This window comes from Phyllobates terribilis, unplaced genomic scaffold, assembly GCF_046119375.1.
Source record: "Phyllobates terribilis strain yellow unplaced genomic scaffold, ASM4611937v1 Scaffold_364__1_contigs__length_1914224, whole genome shotgun sequence".
NCBI lineage: Eukaryota > Metazoa > Chordata > Amphibia > Anura > Dendrobatidae > Phyllobates > Phyllobates terribilis.
The window spans coordinates 1,788,265-1,809,560 of NW_027363124.1; the positions used below are offsets into that span (position 1 = coordinate 1,788,265).

General features: G+C 42.8%; 1 protein-coding gene across 1 annotated transcript in view; it reads right to left on the reverse strand.

Moving 5' to 3' along the window:
- Positions 1-901: 901 nt before the first annotated feature.
- Positions 902-21,296, reverse strand: part of LOC141222888 (uncharacterized) — an 89,620-nt gene continuing 69,225 nt past the window's right edge. Inside the window, exon 8 of the mRNA XM_073666721.1 lies at positions 902-1,768. Within this exon, the coding sequence (XP_073522822.1) occupies positions 1,157-1,768 (612 nt within the window). The 3' untranslated portion in view covers positions 902-1,156. The remainder of the gene's footprint in view (positions 1,769-21,296) is intronic.

Consider the following 21,296-nt stretch of genomic DNA (forward strand, 5'->3'; position numbering starts at 1 on the left):
ACAATAAGGAGGCACTTGAAGAAAAATGGGCTGCATGGTCAAGTCGCCAGAAGAAAGCCATTACTGTGCAAATGCCACAAAGTATCTCACCTAGAATACACCAAACAGCATAGAGACAAGCCTCAAAACTTCTGGAACAAGGTAATTTGGAATGAGGAGACCAAAATTGAACTTTTTGGCCACAATCATAAACGTTACATTTGGAAAGAGGTCAACAAGGCCCATGATAAAAAGGAACACCATTCCTACAGTAAAGCACGGAGGTGGATCGCTGATGTTTTGGGGATGTATGAGCTACAATGGCACAGGAAACTTGGTAAAAGTTGAAGGAAACATGAATGCCGCACGTTATCAGCAAATACTGGAGGCAAATTTGCCCTCATCAGCCCGGAAGCTGCGCATGGGGACCTACTTGGACGTTCCAACATAACAATGATCCAAAACACAAGCCCAAGTCGACCTGTCATTGGCTACAGCAGAACAAAGGGAAGGATCTGGAGTGGTCATCTCAGTCTCCTGACCTCAATATCATTGAGCCACTCTGGGGAGATCTCAAGCGCGCAGTTCATGCTAGACAGCCCAGGAATTTACAGGAACTGGAGGCTGTTTGCCAAGAAGAATGGGCAGCTTTACCATCTGAGAAATTAAAGAACCTCATCTACAACTACCACAAAATATTTCAAGCTGTCATTGATGTTAAAAGGGGGCAATACACGCTATTAAGAACTGGGGTATGTGAACTTTTGATCAGGGTCATTTGGATGTTTTTGGTTGTCATTAAGATTTAAAAAGAGAAAACACAGTAGTTTGACAATAAATGGCTTCATCCAACCAATAACCATGAGTGGAGGAAAAGTTTTTTTGTTATCATTCATATTCTCTCAAACAAGGCCAAGATTGGAAAAATTCTGCTGGGGTATGTAAACTCTTGAGCACAACTGTAAGAGATTTCAAGAATGTGGAATGTTAATTGGAAGATCTAGGAACTGCAAGTTATCAGGCAGTAATGGGCAAGCTGAAAGGATATATAGGAGAGACGAATGTATGTGATCCCTATGGTATGTTGCTTTATTATTGTATGTACTGGTTTCTTGGTTTTGTTAAAAAAAAAAACTAATGAAAAAAATCTCAAATGTATTGGATTAAAAAAAAAAGACTAAGAAAAAGGCTTCTCCCCTGTGTGGGTTCTCTGGTGCCTAATCAAATCTGATTTCTGGTTAAAACATTTCCCACATTCTGAACATGAAAAAGTCTTCTCCACTGTGTGGGTTCTCTGGTGCCTAATCAAATCTGATTTCTGGTTAAAACATTTCCCACATTCTGAACATGAAAAAGTCTTCTCCACTGTGTGGGTTCTCTGGTGCCTAATCAAATCTGATTTCTGGTTAAAACATTTCCCACATTCTGAACATGAAAAAGTCTTCTCCACTGTGTGTGTTCTCTGGTGCCTAATCAAATCTGATTTCTGGTTAAAACATTTCCCACATTCTGAACATGAAAAAGGCTTCTCCCCTGTGTGATTTCTCTGGTGATTGACCAAAGCTGATTTCTGGTTGAAACATTTTCCACATTCCGAACAGGTAAAAGGCTTCTCCCCTGTGTGAATTCTCTGGTGCTTAACCAAAGATGATTTATCGTTAAAACATTTCCCACATTCTGAACATGAAAAAGGCTTCTCCCCTGTGTGAGTTCTCTGGTGGATATTAAGATGCGCTTTCTGGTTGAAACATTTTCCACATTCTGAACAGGAAAAAGGCTTCTCCCCTATGTGAAGTCTCTGGTGCTTGACAAAATCTGATTTCTGGTTAAAATATTTCCCATATTTGGAACAAAAAAATCTATTGTCCGCTGTGTGTATTTTTTGATGTTTAAGAAAATACTTTTCAAGGGTAAAACTATTTCCATTTTCTGAACATGAAAATGACTTTGTTCCTTTAGGAGCAGTTCGTTTATTAATGCTTATTTTTTTATTTTGATTTTCCTTAGTAGTCGGTAATGAATCAGAAGACAGGACCTGTTTCACAGGATCAGATGACAGATCTTTGCTGTGAAGGATTGATGGTATATCTGGAGAAATGGCATTCACTTCAATTGTATCCTGTGGGATCCCAAGATCATCAGATTTAAAAATTGAAGATGTCAGCTGTCCCTCTGATCTCCTGGTACAGTCATCTGCCAAGAATAAAACAAATTATTATATTTTGAATAAAATATCCCTGAAATTTATATTTTTGAACATTTCTACTTAAAATGCCTGTAGAAATGGCAAGTTATTGACAGAATGACAGTTAACAGTCTAATAGAAAACCTCATAGGATGAACCAGTAGAGCGTGGTGTCCAACTGTTTGTTCATTCTGTCTCCAAAATATGGAATAAGAAGCCATCAAAAAATGTTATGTATGTGAAAATTATACCAATAAAAGCTTCAACTCATCAATAAATCAATCCAGCAATATTCGCTCTCTCAAAGTCAAATCTCCCCCTCGCTTCTGAGCCTTGCAGTGTGCCCAAACCATATTCAGCATCCATGTACTTGGTATTACTATAGTGAGAAGAACCCACTTCATTTACGGTGTGTGTCTCCTGGAGCACAATCTGGGCACTATGTGTTGGGTAATAAAATGGCCAATGTGCAATTTTCATTCTCCACCATTCATTGCGTGCTAATTTCCGGAAAGTGCCTCTGGAATCAAAATAATCGCTACGTCTATAGATTAATTCACTGCGGGTTATAATTTCCAAAATGGAGTCACTTTGTTATATTAAAGAAGTTGTCCAGTACTTTTTACAATTGCCCCAATTTCCCCCAATGTTTTTACCCTGTGCCCATAAGTCTTTTTGCAATTACCTTCTGCAGTCCTTCTTGCCTGTGCGCATTGCTATCGCTGGCCGCTCTCAGGCACCACGTGACCCCCGATAGCGCCACTCACAGGCTACATGGTAAATACATTGGGAGACATTGGGCAATTGTAAAAAGTACTAGAAAACTTCTTTAAGGCTTCCGTAAATAGTGTGTCCAATCTCCCCTGGGATCTGCTCCCCCGACGTCTGCTTCTGTCACCAGGCGCCGTCTTATTCATCCTGCAGGCGGCGCTGGTGATGGAAGAGACAGAGTAACCAGAAGCTCTGGGCGGCGCAGGCTGTGTCCAAACACTAAGATTAGGGTGCCTGGGACCTGTAGTACCATCCAGTCTGGCAGTATGGGTGCGTGTGCTGTCCAGCTGGAGTAATCTGCTCCCTGCTTCATCCAATCAGAAAGCACCGCACCCTACTAAAGCTGGAAGCATATTGCCGGAAGCTGCCAGATACAGCCTTGTCCTCCTCTGGTTCAGTCCCCTGTGCTCAGCTCCTGGCTTGTGTATTTGTTTCCTGTTGTGACCGTTTACTGACTACTCTTCTGATTTAGTATTTTCTCGGTCCTCCTGGTTATGACCCGGCTACCAGACTATTCGTCTTGGGGTTAAAGGGTGATGAGCAAGGCAATCCCTGGGATCAGGAAAATGGAGTAGATAGCACCAAGCCTGTTCGTGGTAGCCATCTTTTGAGCTGTCAGGTGACCATGAACAGTGTCCCCAATACATTGTGTCTGCAAACTATTCCAGCAAGATCTGCATTCAGATAGCTAAATGTCGCTCCTTCCCTTCTTATCCTGCCATGTGCGTACAGTAGTGTACAACCTTATATAGGGGATTGTTGGATTCAAGAGAAGTTGGTAAATAATTTGTAAGATCCATTTGTTTCCTATTATCCTTTGTGAAGAATTACAAAGTTATCACCACATAAAGTGACACACGTCAGATTTGAAAATGGGCCCTGATAGGAACACAAAACTGTCTGCAGGAAGGGGTTAAATCAGAGTATTTTGGGAACTAACTACTGTAGTCAAAAACTGTGAGTATAGACTATAACATCTACTGAAATTATCAAACTCAACAGTCTCCATCAGTAATAAATGAGTAACTAGTGGTGAAACCTCTCTGGGGTAATTAGAGTATGGGGCTCGGTGGCTCTTCTCAATCTAAACTATCGTAAGGGACAATATTTTCTGTCAGATGAGTTTCAAGAAGAAATATTAGACGTTCAAAGAGAACTTTTTATAATAGTGCAGGGATGAGGTGTCTTAAATTTAGATCTCAGGCATTGGGAAGAGGTAATGGAGACCTTCTTTTAAAGACTACCAGGGAGTTACAGAGTCAAATAAGTGAGTCAGGCCGATCCCACCAAAATCAAACAAAGTGAACCTGTAAAAAAGACAGAATAAAAGATATGTTACATCCCCAACAACAACGTATATACAAGGGAGAGCTCCAACACTAAACCGGAGTCACACTCATTTATGGTGGAGCATTGGAGCTACTATGAGTCCTGACCAGGAGAGTAGAGAAAGTATTAGCGCCCCCATTTCAGGAGAGATTGTGCAGTAATCTGAATTCCTTAGGATTGAAAACATAATGGAATTTATGACATGGAGTGAATCCATGAAACCAGGGCTGGAGCCAACACATCTCCTGCAGGTGTGAATAAATGTATATTACAGCCATCAGCCACGCACAGCTTAGAGATATATCATGGCACAGGTGTAATGTTTTCTGTATAGTTTATCACAATCCTGTTTGAAGTTAGTTGGTTTAAAAAGAAATTGAAAAGTCAGGATAAAGGGAAACTCTGTTGTTATTGTACAGAAATTCACACTTGGCCTCACTGCACATTTAATATTGTCGATCATAAAAGTGAAGTTTGGCCACAAAGACTAGACCTGGTCTTGTAGGGACCATATGAGCACATTCAGCAGCACAAAATGGAGAGAAGGTAGATTCATCCAATAAGATATTAGGGATCTAGGAAGCCAACAGCATCATTACCCTCCGCTTTCTCTTACAGGTCCATCATAATTTTGATTTTCTCACTTGTCAGAACATTCTACGTACGCTGTCATTTGGCTTTACAGTTTACAGATCTGGGCAGGTAATGGTCAGCATCTACTAATCCCAGGGGGTAGGTGGATCCTCCAGGTTGTAGGTTCTACAGAAAAGATCTTTTACAATTACACAAAGTAATGTGAACATTTTCGGATGGAGGAAAATATTGTGGTCTAGCGGTAAAATGGTGATCACACGATTGTGATACAGCTGGACTACACCAGCGATAAAGCAGCCACAGCCGGTGACTGAGAAGAATCTGTGACTTCTCTGCATTTAGTGGTCGCTACTCACCTGGGTAGTCATATGTAGGAATCTCCTCTTTACACCGCTCATCACCCCTCACATATGTCTCTGTAGTATTAATATAGGTCAGATCTTCACCCTGAAACAAATATTGTAAACATGGAGAAGTCACATCTATGATCAGCTCTAATCCTGCCATCTCCACCGTTCTCATTACACAAGTATAAAACATATAATACTGGTGGATAAAACAAGACTGAGCACAAGACCTTCACAGCCGTCTACACATCATAGGGGAGATCTCATGACACCTTCTCTCCATCTACCTGATGATCCTGAGGAACATTGGGATCTTCTTGTTTACAGTCCTGTGGAAGAAGAGGACGGGGACATCTCTTTGGTGTTGTCCTCTTACTGGATAGATCTGGAGGAAACACATACAGAGATTGAATTCATTCTTTACATACAGATAATTATAGGCCGTGTGTATTTAGTCCTGTCTATTACCTGGTGATGTGAGGGGCTGAGGAACCTCCATCATGACGTCCTTGTACAGATCTTTGTGTCCTTCTAAATACTCCCACTCCTCCATGGAGAAATAGACGGCGACATCCTGACATCTTATAGGAACCTGACACATACAATGATACCGTCATCCCCCCGATCCCTTCATAGTGTTACTGTATAATGTCCCATCATTCCCAGCAGTGTCACCTCTCCAGTCAGCAGCTCAATCATCTTGTAGGTGAGTTCTAGGATCTTCTGGTCATTGATGTCCTCATGTATCAGGGGGTGAGGTGGAGGCCCCATGATTGGGCTCTGGGTTCTTTCCCATCCCTCAGACACAGGGTCCTGACAGTGCCCACTAGAGGTCTTCTTCACTACTGTGTAATCTCTGGTTATGGAGAGACACATTAATAAATCTCCCTCCAGACATTTCCAGAGTCCTCACCTCTCCAGTTCTGTCCATCTGTTATTCCCATAGATAAGAATGATGTAATGTGACGTCATCAGAATCTCTCACCTCTCCAGTAAGCCGGAAGAGGATCTCTAGGGTGAGGTGTAATATCCTCTCTGCCATCTTGTCTCTGTCCATATTCATCTTTGATGGGTCAATAAGGAAAATTCTCTTATATAGAAGATCTTCACTGAGAGGATCCGATATTGTAGAGACCTGAATGAGAAGATGAGCCGACATAACATCATAAAGAATTCTGTGTATTAATACAATTACTGGAGACAATAAGAGAAATATATCAGGAGATAGAATGTGTAGATGTTGTATTCTCTAGTCTTTTATGGACTGGAACATAAGTTGAATTGATGACTTAGACATCTCCTCCATAGTTCCAATCACTGGCTAAGTTGGCCACTGCTGCAGTAAGAATCACCCAGAAACCCAAGCAGCAATGGTATTTTTATTATTTTACAACATTCTGCTTTTGTCCCTGACGTACTAATAAAACCTATATATTTTAGGCCACAGACAACAAGCAGTTTCTTCCTTGGAGTCTGTAGCTGAATACGTTTCTTATAGACTCATCTTCCATAACGCTAATTCTCGTCATATACATTACACGTGACATGAGAAAAAACAACTTCATAATGACGACGAAATCTTAATCTTCTAATACGGCTCTAGAAACAAATTTGGCCAGAGTCCGTCACTAACTACATCATCACCGGCTGTCTACATGAATGTTTCCCGTCTTTCCCAGGTTATAATCTTTTATCACGTTAGATCTCATTTATAAGAGCTTGTGTGTAAGAACACCAAGACAGGAGTTATTTGATGCTAATGTCTCCATGTACAGTGTTTTGTTTCCTGGATATTATGTTTCTTTTAGCATTTTTATGTAGGCTTCCATATATTACATGAAAAACACTAAAAAAAGAAAACCAAGTGTTAAAACATAAAATAAAATTGGGGTTGGCGGGACTGTGACAACATTATACTGTATGTGGGAAGATTGCGGTACTGTGGGAACATTATACTGTATGTGGGTAGATGGCGGTACTGTGAGAACATTATACTGTATGTGGGAAGATGGCGGTACTGTGAGAACATTATACTGTATGTGGGTAGATGGCGGTACTGTGAGAACATTATACTGTATGTGGGGGTGGGGGTATTGTGGGAACATTATACTGTATGTGGGGGGGGTACTGTGGAAACATTATACTGTATGTGGGGGGGGTATTGTGGGAACATTATACTGTATGTGGGAAGATGGCGGTACTGTGGGAACAGTATACTGTATGTGGGAAGATGGCGGTACTGTGGGAACATTATACTGTATGTGGGAAGATTGCGGTACTGTGGGAACATTATACTGTATGTGGGAAGATTGCGGTACTGTGAGAACATTATACTGTATGTGGGTAGATGGCGGTACTGTGGGAACATTATACTGTATGTGGGAAGATGGCGGTATTGTGAGAACATTATACTGTATGTGGGAAGATGGCGGTACTGTGGGAACATTATACTGTATGTGGGGGTATTGTGGGAACATTATACTGTATGTGGGGGGGGTATTGTGGAAACATTATACTGTATGTGGGGGGGTATTGTGGGAACATTATACTGTATGTGGGAAGATGGCGGTACTGTGGGAACAGTATACTGTATGTGGGAAGATGGCGGTACTGTGGGAACATTATACTGTATGTGGGAAGATGGCGGTACTGTGGGAACATTATACTGTATGTGGGAAGATGGCGGTACTGTGGGAACATTATACTGTATGTGGGAAGATGGCAGTACTGTGGGAACATTATACTGTATGTGGGAAGATGGCGGTACTGTGAGAACATTATACTGTATGTGGGGGGGGTATTGTGGGAACATTATACTGTATGTGGGGGGATGGCGGTACTGTGAGAACATTATACTGTATGTGGGTAGATGGCGGTACTGTGGGAACATTATACTGTATGTGGGAAGATGGCGGTACTGTGGGAACATTATACTGTATGTGGGAAGATGGCGGCACTGTGGGAACATTATACTGTATGTGGGAAGATGGCGGTACTGTGAGAACATTATACTGTATGTGGGAAGATGGCGGGACTGTGATAACATTATACTGTATGTGGGTAGATGGCGGTACTGTGAGAACATTATACTGTATGTGGGAAGATGGCGGGACTGTGATAACATTATACTGTATGTGGGTAGATGGCGGTACTGTGGGAACATTATAGTGTATGTGGGAAGATGGCGGTACTGTGGGAACATTATACTGTATGTGGGAAGATGGCGGTACTGTGGGAACATTATACTGTATGTGGGAAGATGGCGGTACTGTGGGAACATTATACTGTATGTGGGTAGATGGCGGTACTGTGGGAACATTATAGTGTATGTGGGAAGATGGCGGTACTGTGGGAACATTATACTGTATGCGGGAAGATGGCGGGACTGTGATAACATTATACTGTATGTGGGTAGATGGCGGTACTGTGGGAACATTATACTGTATGTGGGTAGATGGCGGTACTGTGGGAACATTATACTGTATGTGGGTAGATGGCGGTACTGTGGGAACATTATAGTGTATGTGGGAAGATGGCGGTACTGTGGGAACATTATACTGTATGTGGGAAGATGGCGGTACTGTGGGAACATTATATTGTATGTGGGTAGATGGCGGTACTGTGAGAACATTATACTGTATGTGGGAAGATGGCGGTACTGTGGGAACATTATACTGTATGTGGGAAGATGGCGGTACTGTGGGAACATTATACAGTGTGGGAAATAGAGGTACTATGAGAGCATTATATTGAGAGGCTTAATGACCGCAGTCGCTCCTGTGACCGGGCCCAGCCACCACCAACCCCTGCTGCAGCTGGATGTGTGTTCTCGGACTGACATTCAGCTTAGTGCCACAATATACGCTGCCGACCAATCAGAGCCCAGCAGCTGACATCGGCATGTACGTCATTAGGGGCTCATGGAAGTAACATCATCCTCTCCTGTCGCTTCCAGCTGAAGTCAGCGGCAGCTCCAGAAAAAGACACCGTGCGGCGAGGGAGCGGAGAGAAGGTGAGTGTAATGTTTTTTTTTAAATCAGCGAGTACATGGAGCCCTTGGCCATACTACTACATGTAAGAGGATGGGCTGTGCATTATACTACATGTACGGACTATGGGCTGTGCATTATACTACATGTACGGACTATGGGCTGTGCATTATACTACATGTACGGACTATGGGCAGTGCATTATACTACATGTACGGACTATGGGCTGTGCATTATACTACTACATGTAAGAGGATGGGCTGTGCATTATACTACTACATGTAAGAGGATGGGCTATGCATTATACTACATGTACGGACTATGGGCTGTGCATTACGCTACATGTACGGACTATGGGCTGTGCATTATACTACATGTACGGACTATGGGCTGTGCATTACGCTACATGTATGGACTATGGGCTGTGCATTATGCTACATGTACGGACTATGGGCTGTGCATTATACTACATGTACGGACTATGGGCTGTGCATTATACTACATGTACGGACTATGGGCTGTGCATTATACTACATGTACGGACTATGGGCTGTGCATTATACTACATGTACGGACTATGGGCTGTGCATTATACTACATGTACGGACTATGGGCAGTGCATTACACTACATGTACGGACTATGGGCAGCGCATTACACTACATGTACGGACTATGGGCTGCGCATTATACTACATGTACGGACTATGGGCAGTGCATTATACTACATGGATGACTGTGGGCTGTGCATTATACTACATGTACGGACTATGGGCTGTGCATTATACTACATGTACGGACTATGGGCTGTGCATTATACTACATGTACGGACTATGGGCTGTGCATTATACTACATGTACGGACTATGGGCAGTGCATTACGCTACATGTACGGACTATGGGCTGTGCATTATACTACATGTACGGACTATGGGCTGTGCATTATACTACATGTACGGACTATGGGCTGTGCATTACGCTACATGTACGGACTATGGGCTGTGCATTATACTACATGTACGGACTATGGGCAGTGCATTACACTACATGTACGGACTATGGGCAGCGCATTACACTACATGTACGGACTATGGGCTGCGCATTATACTACATGTACGGACTATGGGCAGTGCATTATACTACATGGATGACTGTGGGCTGTGCATTATACTACATGTACGGACTATGGGCTGTGCATTATACTACATGTACGGACTATGGGCTGTGCATTATACTACATGTACGGACTATGGGCAGTGCATTATACTACATGGATGACTGTGGGCTGTGCATTATACTACATGTACGGACTATGGGCAGTGCATTATACTACATGGATGACTGTGGGCTGTGCATTATACTACATGTACGGACTATGGGCTGTGCATTATACTACATGTACGGACTATGGGCAGTGCATTATACTACATGGATGACTGTGGGCTGTGCATTATACTACATGTACGGACTATGGGCAGTGCATTATACTACATGGATGACTGTGGGCTGTGCATTATACTACATGTACGGACTATGGGCTGTGCATTATACTACATGTACGGACTATGGGCAGTGCATTACACTACATGCACGACTATGGGCTGTGCATTATACTACATGGATGACTGTGGGCTGTGCATTATACTACATGTACGGACTATGAGCTGTGCATTATACTACATGTACGGACTATGGGCAGTGCATTACACTACATGCACGACTATGGGCTGTGCATTATACTACATGGATGACTGTGGGCTGTGCATTATACTACATGTACGGACTATGGGCTGTGCATTACACTACATGTACGGACTATGGGCTGTGCATTATACTACATGGATGACTGTGGGCTGTGCATTATACTACATGTACGGACTATGGGCTGTGCATTATACTACATGTACGGACTATGGGCTGTGCATTATACTACATGTACGGACTATGGGCTGTGCATTATACTACATGTACGGACTATGGGCTGTGCATTATACTACATGGATGACTGTGGGCTGTGCATTATACTACATGTACGGACTATGGGCTGTGCATTATACTACATGTACGGACTATGGGCAGTGCATTATACTACATGGATGACTGTGGGCTGTGCATTATACTACATGTACGGACTATGGGCTGTGCATTATACTACATGTACGGACTATGGGCAGTGCATTATACTACAAGGATGACTGTGGGCTGTGCATTATACTACAAGGATGACTGTGGGCAGTGCATTATACTACATGTACGGACTATGGGCAGTGCATTATACTACATGTAAGAGTATGGGCTGTGCATTATACTACAAGGATGACTGTGGGCTGTGCATTATACTACAAGGATGACTGTGGGCAGTGCATTATACTACAAGGATGACTGTGGGCAGTGCATTATACTACAAGGATGACTGTGGGCAGTGCATTATACTACAAGGATGACTGTGGGCAGTGCATTATACTACATGTACGGACTATGGGCTGTGCATTATACTACATGTACGGACTATGGGCTGTGCATTATACTACGTGTACGGACTATGGGCTGTGCATTATACTACATGTACGGACTATGGGCAGTGCATTACACTACATGCACGACTATGGGCTGTGCATTATACTACATGGATGACTGTGGGCTGTGCATTATACTACATGTACGGACTATGGGCTGTGCATTACACTACATGTACGGACTATGGGCAGTGCATTATACTACATGGATGACTGTGGGCTGTGCATTATACTACATGTACGGACTATGGGCTGTGCATTATACTACATGTACGGACTATGGGCAGTGCATTATACTACATGGATGACTATGGGCTGTGCATTATACTACGTGTACGGACTATGGGCTGTGCATTATACTACATGTACGGACTATGGGCAGTGCATTATACTACATGTACGGACTTTGTGCTGTGCATTATACTACATGTACGGACTATGGGCTGTGCATTATACTACATGTACGGACTATGGGCTGTGCATTACACTACATGCACGACTATGGGCAGTGCATTATACTACATGGATGACTGTGGGCTGTGCATTATACTACATGTACGGACTATGGGCTGTGCATTATACTACATGTACGGACTATGGGCAGTGCATTATACTACATGGATGACTGTGGGCTGTGCATTATACTACATGTACGGACTATGGGCTGTGCATTATACTACATGTACGGACTATGGGCTGTGCATTATACTACATGTACGGACTATGGGCTGTGCATTATACTACATGTACGGACTATGGGCTGTGCATTATACTACATGTACGGACTATGGGCTGTGCATTATACTACATGTACGGACTATGGGCTGTGCATTATACTACATGTACAGACTATGGGCTGTGCATTACACTACATGCACGACTATGGGCAGTGCATTATACTACATGGATGACTGGGGGCTATGCATTATACTACATGTACGGACTATGGGCAGTGCATTATACTACATGGATGACTGTGGGCTGTGCATTATACTACATGTACGGACTATGGGCTGCGCATTATACTACATGTACGGACTATGGGCTGTGCATTATACTACGTGTACGGACTATGGGCAGTGCATTATACTACGTGTACGGACTATGGGCAGTGCATTATACTACATGGATGACTGTGGGCTGTGCATTATACTACGTGTACGGACTATGGGCAGTGCATTATACTACATGGATGACTGTGGGCTATGCATTATACTACATGTACGGACTATGGGCAGTGCATTATACTACATGTACGGACTATGGGCTGTGCATTATACTACATGTACGGACTATGGGCTGCGCATTATACTACATGTACGGACTATGGGCTGTGCATTATACTACGTGTACGGACTATGGGCAGTGCATTATACTACGTGTACGGACTATGGGCAGTGCATTATACTACATATACGGACTATGGGCAGTGCATTATACTACATGTACGGACTATGGGCTGCGCATTATACTACATGTACGGACTATGGGCTGTGCATTATACTACAAGGATGACTGTGGGCTGTGCATTATACTACAAGGATGACTGTGGGCAGTGCATTATACTACATGTACGGACTATGGGCAGTGCATTATACTACATGTAAGAGTATGGGCTGTGCATTATACTACATGTACGGACTATGGGCTGTGCATTATACTACGTGTACGGACTATGGGCTGTGCATTATACTACATGTACGGACTATGGGCAGTGCATTACACTACATGCACGACTATGGGCTGTGCATTATACTACATGGATGACTGTGGGCTGTGCATTATACTACATGTACGGACTATGGGCTGTGCATTACACTACATGTACGGACTATGGGCAGTGCATTATACTACATGGATGACTGTGGGCTGTGCATTATACTACAAGGATGACTGTGGGCAGTGCATTATACTACATGTACGGACTATGGGCAGTGCATTATACTACATGTAAGAGTATGGGCTGTGCATTATACTACATGTACGGACTATGGGCTGTGCATTATACTACGTGTACGGACTATGGGCTGTGCATTATACTACATGTACGGACTATGGGCAGTGCATTACACTACATGCACGACTATGGGCTGTGCATTATACTACATGGATGACTGTGGGCTGTGCATTATACTACATGTACGGACTATGGGCTGTGCATTACACTACATGTACGGACTATGGGCAGTGCATTATACTACATGGATGACTGTGGGCTGTGCATTATACTACATGTATGGACTATGGGCTGTGCATTATACTACATGTACGGACTATGGGCAGTGCATTATACTACATGGATGACTGTGGGCTGTGCATTATACTACATGTACGGACTATGGGCTGTGCATTATACTACATGTACGGACTATGGGCTGTGCATTATACTACATGTACGGACTATGGGCTGTGCATTACACTACATGCACGACTATGGGCAGTGCATTATACTACATGGATGACTGTGGGCTGTGCATTATACTACATGTACGGACTATGGGCTGTGCATTATACTACATGGATGACTATGGGCTGTGCATTATACTACATGTACGGACTATGGGCAGTGCATTATACTACATGGATGACTGTGGGCTGTGCATAATACTACATGTACGGACTATGGGCTGTGCATTATACTACATGTACGGACTATGGGCTGTGCATTATACTACATGTACGGACTATGGGCTGTGCATTATACTACATGCACGGACTATGGGCTGTGCATTATACTACATGCACGACTATGGGCAGTGCATTATACTACATGGATGACTGTGGGCTGTGCATTATACTACATGTACGGACTATGGGCTGTGCATTATACTATATGGAGGACTATGGGCTGTGCATTATACTACATGTACGGACTATGGGCTGTGCATTATACTACATGTACGGACTATGGGCTGTGCATTATACTACATGGATGACTATGGGCAGTGCATTATACTACATGTACGGACTATGGGCTGTGCATTATACTATATGGAGGACTATGGGCTGTGCATTATACTACATGTACGGACTATGGGCTGTGCATTATACTACATGTACGGACTATGGGCTGTGCATTATACTACATGGATGACTATGGGCTGTGCATTATACTATATGGAGGACTATGGGCAGTGCATTATACTACATGGATGACTGTGGGCTGTGCATTATACTACATGGATGACTGTGGGCTGTGCATTACGCTACATGTACGGACTATGGGCTGTGCATTATACTACATGTACGGACTATGGGCAGTGCATTATACTACATGTACGGACTATGGGCAGTGCATTATACTACATGGATGACTGTGGGCTGTGCATTACACTACATGTACGGACTATGGGCTGTGCATTACACTACATGGATGACTATGGGCTGTGCATTACGCTACATGTACGGACTATGGGCTGTGCATTATACTACATGTACGGACTATGGGCAGTGCATTATACTACATGTACGGACTATGGGCAGTGCATTATACTACAAGGATGACTATGGGCTGTGCATTATACTACATGGATGACTATGGGCTGTGTATTATACTACATGTACGGACTATGGGCAGTGCATTATACTACATGTATGACTATGAGCTGTGCATTATACTACATGTACGGACTATGGGCAGTGCATTATACCACATGTACGGACTATGGGCAGTGCATTATACCACATGTACGGACTATGGGCTGTGCATTATACTACATGGATGACTGTGGGCTGTGCATTATACTACATGTACGGACTATGGGCTGTGCATTATACTACATGTACGGACTATGGGCTGTGCATTATACTACATGTATGACTATGGGCTGTGCATTATACTACATGTATGACTATGGGCTGTGCATTATACTACATGTATGACTATGAGCTGTGCATTATACTACATGTACGGACTATGGGCTGTGCATTATACTACATGTACGGACTATGGGCTGTGCATTATACTACATGTACGGACTATGGGCAGTGCATTATACTACATGTACGGACTATTGGCAGTGCATTATACTACATGGATGACTGTGGGCTGTGCATTATACTACATGGATGACTATGGGCTGTGCATTACGCTACATGTACGGACTATGGGCTGTGCATTATACTACATGTACGGACTATGGGCAGTGCATTATACTACATGGATGACTATGGGCTGTGCATTACGCTACATGTACGGACTATGGGCTGTGCATTATACTACATGTACGGACTATGGGCAGTGCATTATACTACATGTACGGACTATGGGCAGTGCATTATACTACATGTACGGACTATGGGCAGTGCATTATACTACATGTACGGACTATGGGCTGTGCATTATACTACATGTATGACTATGAGCTGTGCATTATACTACATGTATGACTATGAGCTGTGCATTATACTACATGTACGGACTATGGGCTGTGCATTATGCTACATGTACGGACTATGGGCTGTGCATTATACTACATGTACGGACTATGGGCAGTGCATTATACTACATGTACGGACTATGGGCAGTGCATTATACTACATGGATGACTGTGGGCTGTGCATTACACTACATGTACGGACTATGGGCTGTGCATTACACTACATGGATGACTATGGGCTGTGCATTACGCTACATGTACGGACTATGGGCTGTGCATTATACTACATGTACGGACTATGGGCAGTGCATTATACTACATGTACGGACTATGGGCAGTGCATTATACTACATGGATGACTATGGGCTGTGCATTATACTACATGTACGGACTATGGGCAGTGCATTATACTACATGTACGGACTATGGGCAGTGCATTATACTACATGGATGACTATGGGCTGTGCATTATACTACATGTACGGACTATGGGCAGTGCATTATACTACATGTACGGACTATGGGCAGTGCATTATACTACATGTACGGACTATGGGCAGTGCATTATACTACATGGATGACTGTGGGCTGTGCATTACACTACATGTACGGACTATGGGCTGTGCATTATACTACATGGATGACTATGGGCTGTGCATTATACTACATGGATGACTGTGGGCTGTGCATTATACTACATGTACGGACTATGGGCAGTGCATTATACTACATGGATGACTGTGGGCTGTGCATTATACTACGTGTACGGACTATGGGCTGTGCATTATACTACGTGTACGGACTATGGGCTGTGCATTATACTACATGTACGGACTATAGGCAGTGCATTATACTACATGTACGGACTATGGGCTGTGCATTATGCTACATGTACGGACTATGGGCTGTGCATTATACTACATGTACGGACTATGGGCTGTGCATTATACTACATGTACGGACTATGGGCTGTGCATTATACTACATGTACGGACTATGGGCTGTGCATTATACTACATGGATGACTGTGGGCTGTGCATTATACTACATGTACGGACTATGGGCTGTGCATTATACTACATGTACGGACTATGGGCTGTGCATTATACTACATGGATGACTGTGGGCTGTGCATTATACTACATGTACGGACTATGGGCTGTGCATTATACTACATGTATGACTATGAGCTGTGCATTATACTACATGTATGACTATGAGCTGTGCATTATACTACATGTACGGACTATGGGCTGTGCATTATATTACATGTACGGACTATGGGCTGTGCATTATTATACTACATGTACGGACTATGGGCAGTGCATTATACTACATGGATGACTGTGGGCTGTGCATTATACTACATGGATGACTATGGGCTGTGCATTATACTACATGGATGACTATGGGCTGTGCATTACGCTACATGTACGGACTATGGGCTGTGCATTATACTACGTGTACGGACTATGGGCTGTGCATTATACTACGTGTACGGACTATGGGCAGTGCATTATACTACATGGATGACTATGGGCTGTGCATTATACTACATGGATGACTATGGGCTGTGCATTATACTACATGGATGACTATGGGCTGTGCATTATACTACATGTACGGACTATGGGCAGTGCATTATACTACATGTACGGACTATGGGCAGTTCATTATACTACATGTACGGACTATGGGCTGTGCATTATACTACATGGATGACTGTGGGCTGTGCATTATACTACATGGATGACTGTGGGCTGTGCATTACGCTACATGGATGACTATGGGCTGTGCATTATACTACATGGATGACTATGGGCTGTGCATTATACTACATGGATGACTATGGGCTGTGCATTACGCTACATGGATGACTATGGGCTGTGCATTACGCTACATGGATGACTATGGGCTGTGCATTACGCTACATGGATGACTATGGGCTGTGCATTACGCTACATGGATGACTATGGGCTGTGCATTATACTACATGCACGACTATGGGCTGTGCATTATACTACATGGATGACTATGGGCTGTGCATTATACTACATGTATGACTATGGGCTGTGCATTATACTACATGTATGACTGTGGGCTGTGCATTATACTACATGGATGACTGTGGGCTGTGCATTATACTACATGGATGACTGTGGGCTGTGCATTATACTACATGGATGACTATGGGCTGTGCATTATACTACATGGATGACTATGGGCTGTGCATTATACTACATGGATGACTATGGGCTGTGCATTATACTACATGGATGACTATGGGCTGTGCATTATACTACATGGATGACTATGGGCTGTGCATTATACTACATGGATGACTATGGGCTGTGCATTATACTACATGTACGGACTATGGGCTGTGCATTACGCTACATGTACGGACTATGGGCTGTGCATTATACTACATGTATGGACTATGGGCTGTGCATTACGCTACATGTACGGACTATGGGCTGTGCATTATACTACATGTATGACTATGAGCTGTGCATTATACTACATGTATGACTATGAGCTGTGCATTATACTACATGTACGGACTATGGGCTGTGCATTATATTACATGTACGGACTATGGGCTGTGCATTATTATACTACATGTACGGACTATGGGCAGTGCATTATACTACATGGATGACTGTGGGCTGTGCATTATACTACATGGATGACTATGGGCTGTGCATTATACTACATGGATGACTATGGGCTGTGCATTACGCTACATGTACGGACTATGGGCTGTGCATTATACTACGTGTACGGACTATGGGCTGTGCATTATACTACGTGTACGGACTATGGGCAGTGCATTATACTACATGGATGACTATGGGCTGTGCATTATACTACATGGATGACTATGGGCTGTGCATTATACTACATGGATGACTATGGGCTGTGCATTATACTACATGTACGGACTATGGGCAGTGCATTATACTACATGTACGGACTATGGGCAGTTCATTATACTACATGTACGGACTATGGGCTGTGCATTATACTACATGGATGACTGTGGGCTGTGCATTATACTACATGGATGACTGTGGGCTGTGCATTACGCTACATGGATGACTATGGGCTGTGCATTATACTACATGGATGACTATGGGCTGTGCATTATACTACATGGATGACTATGGGCTGTGCATTACGCTACATGGATGACTATGGGCTGTGCATTACGCTACATGGATGACTATGGGCTGTGCATTACGCTACATGGATGACTATGGGCTGTGCATTACGCTACATGGATGACTATGGGCTGTGCATTATACTACATGCACGACTATGGGCTGTGCATTATACTACATGGATGACTATGGGCTGTGCATTATACTACATGTATGACTATGGGCTGTGCATTATACTACATGGATGACTGTGGGCTGTGCATTATACTACATGGATGACTGTGGGCTGTGCATTATACTACATGGATGACTGTGGGCTGTGCATTATACTACATGGATGACTATGGGCTGTGCATTATACTACATGGATGACTATGGGCTGTGCATTATACTACATGGATGACTATGGGCTGTGCATTATACTACATGGATGACTATGGGCTGTGCATTATACTACATGGATGACTATGGGCTGTGCATTATACTACATGGATGACTATGGGCTGTGCATTATACTACATGGATGACTATGGGCTGTGCATTATACTACATGTACGGACTATGGGCTGTGCATTACGCTACATGTACGGACTATGGGCTGTGCATTATACTACATGTATGGACTATGGGCTGTGCATTACGCTACATGTACGGACTATGGGCTGTGCATTATACTACATGGATGACTATGGGCTGTGCATTATATTACATGGATGAGTATGGGCTGAGCATTATACTACATGGATGACTATAGGCTGTGCATTATACTGTATGGAGGATTATGGGGAGTGCATTATACTTCTGTTATGGGGCCCCATTACTTCTATGTTTGCCCCTGGTGAGTGTAATAGTTTATTTTTTTTCTATACACTAAAGAACAGAGGCAGAACGGAGGACATATATCAGGATGGGGCCTAGGATAAGGGACATACATATACAGTGGGTACGGAAAGTATTCAGACCCCTTTAAAGTGTTCACTCTTTGTTTCATTGCAGCCATTTGGTAAATTCTAAAAAGTTCATTTTTTTCTCATTAACCCCTTTACAACCCAAGGTGGTTTGCACGTTAATGACCAGGCCAATTTTTACAATTCTGACCACTGTCAGTTTATGAGGTAATTACTCTGGAACGCTTCAACGGATCCCCCTGATTCTGAGATTGTTTTTTCGTGACATATTGTACTTCATGATTGTGGTAAAATTTCTTCGATATCACTTGCTTTTATTTGTGAAAAAAATGGAAATTTGGTGAAAATTTTGAAAATTTTTCAATTTTCAAAATTTGAATTTTTATGCCCTTAAATCAGAGAGATATGTCACACAAAATAGTTAATAAATAACATTTCCCACATGTCTACTTTACATCTGCACAATTTTGAAACCAAAATTTATTTATTTTTATTAGGGAGCTATAAGGGTTAAAAGTTGACCAGCGATTTCTCATTTTTCCAACAAAATTTACAAAACCATTTTTTTAGGGACCACATCACATTTGAAGTAAATTTGAGTGGTCTTTATGCCAGAAAATACCCAAAAGTGACACCACTCTAAAAACTGCACCCCTCAAGGTGCTCAAAACCACATTCAAGAACTTTATTAACCCTTCATGTGCTTCACAGGAATTTTTGGAATGTGGAAGAAAAAAATTAACATTTAACTTTTTTCACAAAAATGTTACTTTAAACCCAATTTTTTTTATTTTCGCAAGGGTAATAGGAAAAAATAGACCCCAAAATTTGTTGTGCAATTTCCCCCATATGTGGGGAAAAACCACTGTTTTGGCTCATGGCAGGAAGGGAAGGAGTGCCATTTGACTTTTTGAATGTAAAATTTGCTTGAATAATTAGCGGACGCCATGTTGCATTTGGAGAGCCCCTGATGTGCCTAAACAGTGGAAACCCCCCACAAGTGACACCATTTTGGAAACTAGACCCCTCATGGAACTTATCTAGATGTGTGGTGAGCACCCTGAACCCCCAAGTGCTTTACTGAAGTTTGTAACATGGAGCCGTGAAAATAAAAAAATCTAACTTTTTCCACAAAAA